Here is a 12327-nt window from a genome sequence, read left to right as displayed (position 1 = left end):
ATCTAGCCCTAGTCTACATTTTCCAGTGGACACAAGGAAGCCTGGGACAACTGACTTGTCTATGTCAGACAGAAAAGCAGCTGTATTCTACAATCCACACTCCTAAAGGTAAAATCTAAGGGTGGAAAAGGTGTATGGCTACCTTTGCTTCCTCCTCCTGTGCACATCCTCACCCACACTAGATCTTTTCTCCCATCCTTCTGACATGGTAGGAAGGTGTACCAGGACACTGGGTAGCTAAGGTAGCAGACTGGGGGTGGAAGAGAAAATCAAAGGGAAGTTGGGGCGGTGGCATCTCCAGTTGCCTGAGGCCAGTCTTGTTCCCAACACCTCCAGCCCCGCCCTGAAGCACAAACAGATGAAAGCAAGTGGCGTTCTTCCTGTCCCTGGATCATTCTCTTTAACTGGAACACAGGTGCTTATTCTGAGACAACCTGTCCTGTGACTTGGGGCACAAGCAGAGGCTGGTTAGTAAGTGGGGACATCATGGCACTCCTAACCCTCTTGTTCCTCTCCATTTCTGAACTCATCGCCTCTCCCTAAGCCCAGCGGCCAGGTATGCTGTCTGGGAAGTGGCTGGGCATTTTCTCCTGGGTTAAATGCCCAGGATGCAAAGGCAGAGAGAAGCACCTCTCCCCTCATTCCTTAGCTGAGTCACTGCTACATCCAGGCCACTAAACAGGCAAGAACCCCCATGCTCACTGAGTCCAGATCTAGAACTACTGTCTTTAATCAAACAAACAACTAGTATAGTGGCTGCCTTCAAGAAGGGAAGCTGTAGGGGGAGGGGGGGATGTTAAAATATGTACACAGATAATAATTTAATTAAAAAAATTAAAAATTTTTTTTAAATAAAAAAAAAAGGGAAGCTGTAAACACTCATCACCCTTCTTCTTTGAAGGAGACTCTATGTATTCAATATATTTTTATTGACCTCAGAAAGGGAGAGGAATAGAAAGAAACATTGATGAGAATCATTGATTGGCTGCCTCCTGCACACCCCACACTGGGGATCAAGACTGCGTAACCTGGGCATGTGCCCTGACCGGAAATCGTACCATGACCTCCTGGTTCATAGGTCAACAATGCTCAGCCACTGAGCCAATGTGGTTGGGCTCCATAGCTGGTTTTAAATGTGGCAGCATGATGCTTTCCACCAGCAGAAGAGGGACCAAGCGGGAAGGGCTTCCCTTTGGGTGTGTGGGGCAGGAACATGGACCACCTCCTCCCTTCTTGTTGAAAAGGGGACGTTTTCTAACCATCTGCACCAGTGAAGCTGTTTCTGTTACCAAATTTAAGCTCTATTTCAGACCTTCCACCCCTTTCTAAAGACACTTAAGCAATTCTAATTTTGAAAGAAGTTATGTAAGCCTCACTGTTGCTGAGTAGATAACTATAAAACAAAAGTTTCAGGCCTGGCTGGGGTGGCTCCGTGGTTGAGCATTGACTTGTGAAACAGGAGGTCATGGTTTGATTACTGGTCCGGGTACATGCCTGGGTTGCGGGCTTGATCCCCAGTTGGGGACGTGCAGGGGCAGTCATCAATGATTGTCATCATTGATTTTTCTCTTTCTCCTTCTCCCTTCCTCTCTGAAATCAATTAAAAAATATTTTTAAAATTTCAGTTTTGGAGGAATATGTTATAATGAAGGGCTTCACAGCTGAAGAGAATTCTGGCAAGGCTGAGCTAGGTAAAAGGGCACTGCCTCTAATATTTTTCTCAGTCTGTAATTTTGACCTGTTGACCCTGAATTTGACCAGAGTGAAAACGGTTCAAGACCAACAGAACAGCCTGCAACACCTGAAAGATCCTTTCCTCCAAAGCATGTCCCAGAGACGATAAGCAAATGTTAGTCTTCTCCATGCAAGGCAAACTGCTGAGGCAGAAACCAAAACACCAGGCAGAACGCAGGCGGCTCAGGCCTCATCTAGGCAGGATGTGAAATGCCAGGCCATTCGTCTTATATTTTTACTGCGTGGTTACAGGATGGGGTTGATGTGGGAATGAAAAACAATACTGACTCGAGAAAATTCCTTCTTTTTTTCAGCCTTAAATATTGACACCCACTCACCAGGTTTGGAAATTAGCAAAAGCTACACGGGCTTCTAGGGTGAGCATTCATTTCCCTTGGCCTCCATTCCTTGGCTGTCCACAAAGGCAGAAAATGCCAAGTCAGCGCCAGTCAGTGCATGCCAACAGCAGAGGGCAGAGACCTGTTTCTTTTCTTTTTTTTGTCAGTCCTCACCCAACCGAGGATATTTTTTCCATTGATTTTTTTTTTTTCCAGAGAGAGTTGTTTCTTATTTCATTTGGCGTAGTGCCGAACTATAGTCACCATCACTATGGTAGAAAGCTCAGAGTTCTTCCAGTAACTGCTACCACCATGAAATCAGAAAGACAAATGAAGCAAACAAATGAAACAAAAAAAAAAAAAAAAAAAAAGAGGTGCATACATTCTAATGATAAACCATAGTTAGTTAATTCATGGCATTTGATAGGTATTTGTATTTTCAGTATACTCCTGAGTCTAATAAGTATACTTATGCATCTCTACATTTTTTCATATGAAAGTCTGGTTCCAACCTACAGGTATATTCCCCATCCTATACAATAAAAAGGTAATATGCAAATTAATCAGAGGAACAACTGGTTGCTATAACATGCACTGACCACCAGGGGGGCAAATGCTCAACACAGAAGCTGTACCCTAGTGGTCAGTGGGCTCCCACAGGGGGAGCACTGCTCAGCCAGAAGCTGGGCTGACAGCTGGTGAATGCAGTGGTGGCAGTGCTAAGGATGTACGACTGCCAGCTTAGGTAGGCAGTGGGCTTAAGCCATCAGACATCCCCTGAAAGGGCACAGGCTAGACTGAAAGGGCACAGGCTGGGCTGAGGGACCCCCCTCTCCCCAGGGCACAAAAGTCATGCACTGGGCCTCTAGTGTAGAATAATTTACTAAAAAACCACAAATCCCAGAATTCTACCTAAGGCCATTAAAACCAAAAGGATGCAGGTATTGATTGCCCTGATTAGTGAGAAATATAATCCAAATGTCAACTAATAAATATTTAAGAATTCAAATATGCTTTTACAGCTGGGAGAATGTTTCTGTGGCTCCCTCTACCCCAATACCTTTCTGAGTGACGTTAGAGTAAGCGCTACCACAGAAGGGGTGAATGTATAAACAGAACACAGGTCTGGAGCCACTACCTTCATCAGTGGTACCATTCCAACAAGTCTTCACGTTGGCAGCCTCACCCTGGTCAAGACCTCAGGCAGAACCCCTGGGGTGGAGGGGGGGATACCAAATAGTAAACTTCAAATCCTGACCCTTACGCTCCAGGTTCCATGGTTCTCTTCCTGGAATCCTTGGGCAATCTTCGCTTTACTCTAATTGGATCTTCTCCTTCAAAGAAGCAAAGCCCAGTTTGAAGGTATCAGGTCAGGCAGCCAAGAACCTCCTTCTCCCTACTTGCACATCCCTGACTGAGTCTTGGAGGAGAAAGCTAAAAAGTGAAAACCCAAACACACACACACACACACACACACTTGGTTTTACTCAAACTATAAGCTTTTATTATATTTTACATATCATTCATCCAGGACATGGTAAATAGGCAGTTGGCACCACCTCATTTGTGAAATGGCACAATGCAATCAAGTCTCTTGCTCCAGGCGAGGCCCACGGGTGTCCGGCAGCGAAGAGCTCCCACTTTGCCACACTGGAATGTGAGCCTGCTGGGTGCCAGCAGCGCTGTCCTCATTTCGGGGTCGTCACATACTCGCTGGGCCAAGATTGATATTAGCTTGGACTTTTTAAGTTTTACATTTTACACTTACAGTTTGTTTCACGATCTACTTTAACATCAGTCATGCGCTCATTCTTCAATGATCATTCTGAGTCTGGGACTTGTTACACACACAGTGCGCACATGCTTCAAATCCAGCAGAGAAAGAGAAGGCTTCGATATCACAGCTCAGGAAGGCTGGACAAGTGCTCATTTCTCTGTCCTGCTCAGTTTTTCCCCATAACCTACTCCAGCCTGGAAAACAGCATCCCCTCTTGGACTGATGGGAGGAAGAGCTCTGCTTTTAACCTGGAGGCCAGCTGAACTCTCCCTTTCTAATCTTGATGTATGCGTGGGCCCCTTCCTTCCTGAGGGGGGAAAACCATTGGCACTAAACAGTATAAAAAAAAAATTAAAAAAAGGCTCACCAAACCGATGCTTCAAGAAATTAAAATATAACAAAAGATACTGCAAGGGTTCAACTACAGCCTATGGCTGCCTGCTAATGTACAAACCTTCCATGCTGGTAACTTCCCAAGCACTCAGACAGAGCTCTCTTGTCCAAAGACTGTGATCTAGATCCACAAAGGCGTATAAGAAACGAATTCTAAAGCTACAGGAATATAATAGAGCAGTTTGTGAAATAAATGACAAAGTGAACCTCGCCTGCATGCAGATCTAACAGAGTACAGAAACTGGAGACAGTTGGAAAGAGAAATCCTTGGGATGTACAAATCTGATCAAGGGCACCGCTCATAAAAGACCACTAATTTGGAATTTTCCGATAGGAAGTTTAGGAAACATGCCAGCGGCCAGAAATGAAAGGACTTCAGTGCCAAGAGTCTGACCTGTTGACTCTGAACCAATGTTCTCAAAAGAGAAGATCCCTGCTTTCTCTGGGACCAAGAGACCCGGGGGGAAAACTCCCCAGCACACAGGCACAGGCAACGGCCGAATAGCACAGAGCAGCTGAAAAGGTTTGAGCTTTGAATCAACTTGGAGAATTCAGAAGAGAGGCCTCTGACATTTAAAAGCCGAGAGTTATGGAACATTTAAAATTTGGACCCTTGGGTCCCTTAAACTACAGCCAAAGTACATGTAGTTTCCAAAAACCTCTAACTATATATGCTGTAATGTGGGGTACAGAAACCTTGAGAAGCAGAAAGTTGAGGTGACACAGGTGACGCTGGAGGCAAAATCCACCCCTTTCGAGGCTGCAGCAATGTTAAACAAGTGCTTCCAGTAACCAGGCAGGATAGCACAGGTACTGCTCAGGCACCTACACCACGCATGTCAAACTCTAATGCTAACATGAGCCAAATAAATAAGGCATGCAGCCCTCGGGCCATGAGTTTGACATGCTTGACCTACATCCAATCAACAGTGTGTCTGGAAAAGGTCATCCACTTTGACCCAGTGGGCCTCTGGGGAGAGATGCATCATTGAACCCATGATAGATGACTTTTTTGTTTTGTTTTTATAGCCAGAGGCTCTCAAAACCAACTTGAGGATAGGGATAACAAGCAAATTCTAACAATGTCTTTCCAAATTAAAAAAATATTCTTTATTATTATACGTATATTTAAATCACAGAACTCCAGGCTGAATATCATTAGACACACACACAATTTCTGGAATTGTCTCCCATACTCTGTCTCAAAATTTGGCCAACTTACACCTCGGAGTTTTCCAGTTCAACCCCGTACCCCAACTGGAGATAAAGAGAAACACTGAAGTCTTCTGGTTTTAGTCTCTGTCCCAAGGTGTTATTACAGATAGATTTGTTGGAGGTCACTGTTGCTGGGTTAGATCAAGAGTACGATTGCTGCAGATACAGTTCTGGGTGTGGTTAAAACGTGAATTTGAATGCCTCCTGGCCCGCAGGCTTTGTTCTTTCTGCAGGGGCTCTCTTACACACTTCAATAAAAATATATCTTCTATTCAGAATCACACTGGAAAGCAGGTGGTTTGAATGAGTAGTCCTGTTACATAATACATTAGTGATCTACAATGGAGAAATCTGAACTCTGGGTTACAAAGCAAAATAAATATTATTTCAGGGTAAATAAAGAAATTACTTGCTGGCTAGTGAAATGCTAAATTCTTTTTAAAAACATAATTGCAATGAGGACTTTTGCTTTATGCTGTATTCCAAGACAAAACCTACATCAATTCCTAGAGCACCCCTTCGATTTCTCCCCTCAGTGCTGAGACATGAGCCCAGGGCCCGGAAGCTGTAATCTCTGTGGCCTGGGTTACTTGGGAAAAACTGCCACACAAGGGCCAACCTGGATTAACACCAACTATTTCTTTAAGTCTGATGGTACCTAGAAGGCCTTCACTCTGACAATAAGGATGTGGCAAGCTGATTGCTGAGGACAACTCTGCTAATTGACTTAGACAACACCATGGAACATGAATGAAAATATCACTATCATCTTCAAAACACACCATCATCTTTTTTTAATCAGGACATTGAGGGTGAGAGGAACATTTCCTATATATTGTTCACCAATACATTCTCTTTAATAGAAGTGAAGCTATTTTAAGAATATAAAAAGCTTTTCAAGACATCTGTTTTCAGGGATCAACCACAGTACCAGAAATACTTTTCAGAGTAGTTCGTTCTAAAGTCTATTCCAAGAAAAAGGGCAGCCAACTTTCATGAGCTACCAAGATATGTTCGGGCACAAATTTTTTCACTTTCCTAAAGTTATATGCCGTCTTCAAGTCCAACTGTATCTGACATATATATATACACACACACACACACACACACATACATATCTGATCCTTTTCTGTCAACAAAAAAAGGAACACCTTTTAAAAAACACTCCCAAGTTGATATTTGCATAGACTGAGGTTGTTTGTTTCTCTTAACTCAGAGCATGGATGACATCAAAACGCCTGCAATTGTACCTAAATTCACATCTTTAAAAGGTCCATCTCTTCATTCACATGAATTCATCTGAATCATTGCCGTCCTGTAGGAAACAAAAAAGTGAAACCATAAAAGTCTTCAAAAATACATAACTCAATTTATAAAATTTACAATTAAGTCCTAAGTACAATAACAAGCCTCCTTATGCCTAACTGTAGAGTTCAAAAAGAAAAAAGTAAAATAATCAAACTCACTCATCACTTCTCTATCTTAAATTGTTTAGAATAGACTGTTAACAGTTATATTCTCTAAGGCAGTGTTTCCCAAAGTGCATATTCTTTTCTCTAGAGCAGTGTTTCCCAAAGTGTGGTACGCGTACCCGCAGGGGTACGGGAAGAGTTTGGTGGGGGTACGCGAGGCACCGGAGTTTGGTGGGGACATGCACTGCACCATGCTTAGCTGTGCCTAATTCTATGTTCTCATGAGTAAGAGGGGTACTCAGCATTACGAAAAATTATAGAAGGGGTACACATATATCAAAAGTTTGGGAAACACTGCGTTAAGGTGTCATTACATGGCCTGGATTATACAACAGGTGACCAATTATACCCAAACTATTAAATAAGTCCCAACCAATTGAATATAGGATGTAACAGAAAAATGCAATTGTTCCTTCAATAAATATGCCAAATAATAAGAGATCAAAATGTTCTTACGCCAACAATGTTGCTGAAATGCAAAAATACTTTTTGGCCTAAATTTCACTATTTTGAGCTTCAAGGTTATCACATTATTTGTGGCTTGCAGATGCGTTTGATTTTTTTTTTATTTTTTTTTTTAACTAGGAAAAGTTTTTAGGAAGTTATTCAAGTTATTAGGAAGCCATAGGCTTTCAAACTTTTGATAAAAAAACCATACATAATGGTAGATAAAGAGACTGATTTGATTGTATGGCTTACAAATAAGTCCTGAAAAACAAAAACAGAGCCCAAACCCTTCCTGAAATACTGCATTCCCTAAGAAACTGCTCTGGCCAGCTGGTGTGGCTCAGTGGCTTAAGGGCTGTACCCCATGGACCAAGAGGTCCCGGGTTTGATTCACTATCAGGGCACATGCCTGGATCATTGGGTTCCATCCCCAGTAAAGGGGGGTGCAGGAGGCAGCCAATGTTTCTATCTCTTTCTCTCTCTTCCTTCCTCTCTACCTAAAATCAGTAAAAACATTAAAAAAATAAACAAACAGCTCAGAGGGCCAACACTCACTAGTGGTATAAGTTCTGGTACACTGGCTTGAAAATGCCACTTGTTTCAGCTTCTCTCATGTTCCCACGTATGATACCTGAGCTGTTGGACTTGGGCTTCAAGTGATACATGGTTTTCTCCTTAATAGCTCTCATTTGGTAGATGGGCAAGTATGAGATACAGGTAAAAAACAAGAGTTTTGCCCTGACTGGTTTGGCTCAGTGGATAGAGTGTCAGCCTGCTGACTGAGAGGTTCCAGGTTTGATTCCAGTCAAGGGCAGGTACCTTGGTTGCAGGCACATCCCTGGTAGGAGGTATGCGTGAGGCAGCTGATCACGTTTCTCTCTCACTGATGTTTCTAACTCTCCTCTCCCTTCCTCTCTGTAAAAAATCAATAGAATATATTTTAAAAAACAAGGGTTTCGGTGAAGTCTGATATAACTTCCAGCAGTTTTCTGTGAGCCTCTCTTCAATTAGCAAAATAAACTGAGGCCATAGTTAAAATGCCTTAAATAATAATTGTACAAAGAGCACACTAAGGCCTGTCTTGTATGTAAACTCTAGAACTGCGACTGCCCTAGAGTCCTAAACTGAGTAACAGCAGTAGAGCGGTTGAACGAGTCATCCTGTATCTCTTAAGGTGAGTTTTAGATCCCAAACACCGAGAATGAAAAACTCACTAATAATATCCAAAATATATAAGGAATCATAGAGCTCAATGGAAGGAAGACAAATAATTAAAAAATGGGTAAAGGATCTAACTCAAGCATGTCAAATTTGCAGCCCACGTTTATTTAAATAAGGCCCGCTGGCTGCGAGTTTGACATGCTTGACCTCAATAGATACTTTTCCAAAGTGGACATACAGATGGCTTAGAGACATATGAAAAAATCCTCAAAGCCACTGATCATCAGAGATGCAAATTAAAATTACAATGAGGTATCATCTCACACCTGTCATAATGGCTACCAGCAACAAACCAACAAATGACAAGTACTAGTGAGGATGTGTAGAAGAGAGAACCCTAGTACACCCTGGTGGGAATGCAGACTGGTGCAACATTATGGAAAAACAGTATGGAGTTTCCTCAAAAAATTAAATGTGGAACTGCCATTTGACCCAGTGATTCCACTTCTAGGAATATATCCTAAGAAATCCAAAACACTAGTAGAAAGAATGTATGACCCTATGTTCATCATAGCAGCACAATTTACAATAGCTAAGATCTGGAAACAGTCCAAGTACCTATCAGTAGATGAGTGGATAAAAAAGCTATGGTACATTTATACCATGAAATATTATGCATCAGTAAAAAAGGAAAACCTTTTATCCTTTAAGACAGTACAGAGGGACCTGGAGAGTATCATGCTAAGTGAAATAAGTCTGTCAGAGAAAGAGAAGTATCACATGATCTCACTCATATGTGGACTCTAACAAAATAAACTGATGGAGTAGATTCAAAGACATGGAAGCATGGAACAGAGTGTGGAATCTCAAAGGAAATGCGGGTGGTTGGGAGGTAATTAACCAAAGACCTTGTAAGCATATATGCATAACCCATGGGCACAGACAATACGCTAGTGAAGGCCTGGGGCAGGGGTGGACTAGAGGGGGTCATTGGAGGAGAAGATAGACATATGTGACACTTTAAACAATAAAGAATTATTAAAAAGTAAAGAAAAACTCACCAAGATAATTTAGGTTGGTGACAATGAAAATGCATCATTCCCTATAAAGGCTGTGAGTTACATTTGCAAAGAGTTCCCATGTGTCTAAGAAACTGTATTTTAGGATTAGAGTAACTTTTAAATATATATCTGAACTACAAAACTTTATTAGGATAATATTTATATTTTAGACTCCCTTTAGGAGTCAAAATGTTTTTCAATATAGCAAAATAGGTCTCCTGTTACATACACACTTATAAGATGATGAGCACATAAAATGTTAAAAGTAATTGTTATGGTTCCTGATACCAAACTTAGAATGGCTAGAAAGAAATTATAGATTGAAGAGAACCAATTTAAATAGGAGAGCACAAACTCAAAAGTGAAACCAGCTTAAGAGTGTAAGACTAATATTTCTCCCACTTGTATAAACTAAATTAAAAATTACCTTACATAAACACCAGCTTTAACTGAAAACTGACTGATCATGTTGCCAAAATGGATCATGAAAGGCCTGTATCCCCTTAACAGAAGATGCTTACAAGGAGAATTAAAGCTTAATCTTTTGAAGTACAAGAAAAAGCTATAAAAGTCTTTCCACTGCAAGAAATGATCAAAACCAGCACAAAACTTCCTTGGAAACTTGAATGTGATTCAAACCTGGAGCTCAGGAACAGGGCAGCAAATAACAGATAGAGAGGAAAAGCTGGATTAGTAATCCTTTGGTCTATAAATCTGATTTCCTAATCCTAGAACTTTTTTTTTAAAGATTTTTAAAAAACTATATTTTATTGATTTTCTTTACAAAGAATGGAGAAGGAAAGGGATAGAGAGTTAGAAACATTAATGAGAGAGAAACATCAATTCAGCTACCTCCTGCACATGCCCCACTGGGGATGAGTCCGCAACCAAGGTACATGACTCTGACGGGAATCGAACCTGGGACTCTTCAGTCCGCAGGATGACACTCCATTCACTGAGCCAAACCGGCCAGGACTAATCCTAGAAATTTTAACATCTGTTGATAATCAGATGCCATATATATATATATATATATATGGCACTTTCAAATATTAAAGCAGTGCTGTTTAACAGTATTTTCTGTGATGATGAAAGTGTTCTATTTCTGCACTAATATGGTAGTCTCTGGACACATGTGGTCAATATGACTAAGAATCTGAGTTTTTAAGTCAAATTAAACTTTAATTAACTTAAATTTAAATAGCCACATGCAATCATGCCTAGTGTATTGGAAAACACAAATCTAAAGCACATATTTGTAAATATTCAATATAGCAAACATATTCACTCAGTTTTATTTTGGGCAAAGACAATTTAATAATAGCTCAATTGTGCTACCTCCAGACATTTCAAAGTAAGCTCTGGGGAAGATAGTACTTGTGAACAATAATATGTCAGTAAATAACTAGGTGCTAATGCTAGAAGATCCTCAGATAAGATAGACTACTGCCATTTCTCTTTGATTCAGGTCTTGAGGAACATGAAAACCATCAATGTAGTCACTTAGACTACAGATAACGTCTTAGAATTAATATTTCTGTTTTATTTTTTAATTGAAGGTGATAATTTTGTTCTCACTTAATTATAATATAAAATGTAGTCACATTCATATAGGACACTAATAAATAATGGCACTCTTGCCTGCCTGCAAGTAGGAAAGAGGGAAATGAAGGAGAAAGACCCACACTTCACAATAGACAAGGAATGACACAAGGTGACCTACTCAAAAACAAACACATGAGGAAGTCCAAAAGGAAGGAGAGGCAATGCCTAATAGAATCCTCCTGAGTGTTCTATAGTTGTGCAACATGTGAGTCAATATTGGCCAGTAACTCAATTATTAATAACTCTTACTGAATTATTTCAAGGCACACATTAGAATAACTTGTGCATACCTGATTTGAAGACATATTCTCAGCTTTCATTAGTGATGAATAGCTCCTGGAAGAAAAAACACATTTAAAATAAGGTTACTCAGCTGGCAAGAATTACTCAAATATTACATGTATCTAGCACTGCTGAGGGTCTTTCAAAAACAAAAATACAATCCCTGTCCTCAAGGAGACTACAATATAAAAAGGATAAATATCTACAAACAATAAGATGTACACAGACACAGCACTGTCATAGTTTACGAAGCACTCATACTCAATAACTGTGAGGAAGGTGGCATTATCCAAATGAGGAAATTCACCTATAGCCAAGGGCAGATATGATTCATATATCCATATCCAACTCATGGTCTTCCTCACTATAAAAAATTATTGGTGCCTTAGCTGGTGTGGGTCAGTGGTTAGAATGTCAGTCCAGGCACCTAAGGGCCTCAGGTTTGATTCCTGGAGCTGGTTATAGGTTCAATCCCCAACCCCGGTTAAGGTATGTGTGGGGGAAACGAATTAATGTGTCTCTCTCACACTGATGTTTCTCTCTTTCTCTCCTTCCCTTCCTTCCACTCTCTCAAAACGGAAAAAAAAGAAAAGAAAAGAAAAATATCATTGGGTGAAAATTAACAAAGAAAACAACAAAAAGAAAAGGCTGAGCTCTTTTCCAGTATTCTCTACCTTAAAGAATTGCATTACTATCCATATTCCATTCCACAAACCAGAAACCTAGGAGTCATTCTTTTCTTTCTTTTTATTTTATTTTATATTTTATTGATTTTTCACAGAGAGGAAGAGAGAGGGATAGAGAGTTAGAAACATTAATGAGAGAGAATCATCGATCAGCTG

The 12327-nt window shown here is 40.6% G+C and overlaps 1 protein-coding gene across 5 annotated transcripts in view; it reads right to left on the bottom strand.

The window, feature by feature from the left end:
* Positions 1-3556: 3556 nt before the first annotated feature.
* The window catches only part of CCDC25 (coiled-coil domain containing 25), a 38858-nt gene continuing 30087 nt past the window's right edge, over positions 3557-12327 (bottom strand). For all 5 annotated transcript variants that reach the window (XM_045576306.1, XM_036423684.2, XM_036423685.2 and 2 more), the window contains 2 exons: positions 11494-11539; positions 3557-6772 (listed from right to left, as the gene is read on the bottom strand). In XM_045576306.1, coding sequence (XP_045432262.1) covers positions 6743-6772; positions 11494-11539 — 76 coding nt within the window. In that variant the 3' untranslated portion in view covers positions 3557-6742. The remainder of the gene's footprint in view (positions 6773-11493; positions 11540-12327) is intronic.

Source organism: Pipistrellus kuhlii, unplaced genomic scaffold, assembly GCF_014108245.1.
Source record: "Pipistrellus kuhlii isolate mPipKuh1 unplaced genomic scaffold, mPipKuh1.p scaffold_m20_p_8, whole genome shotgun sequence".
In the NCBI taxonomy this organism is placed as follows: Eukaryota; Metazoa; Chordata; class Mammalia; order Chiroptera; family Vespertilionidae; genus Pipistrellus; species Pipistrellus kuhlii.
Note: the sequence above shows the minus strand (reverse complement) of the source record. Positions and strands in the feature narration are given on the sequence as shown.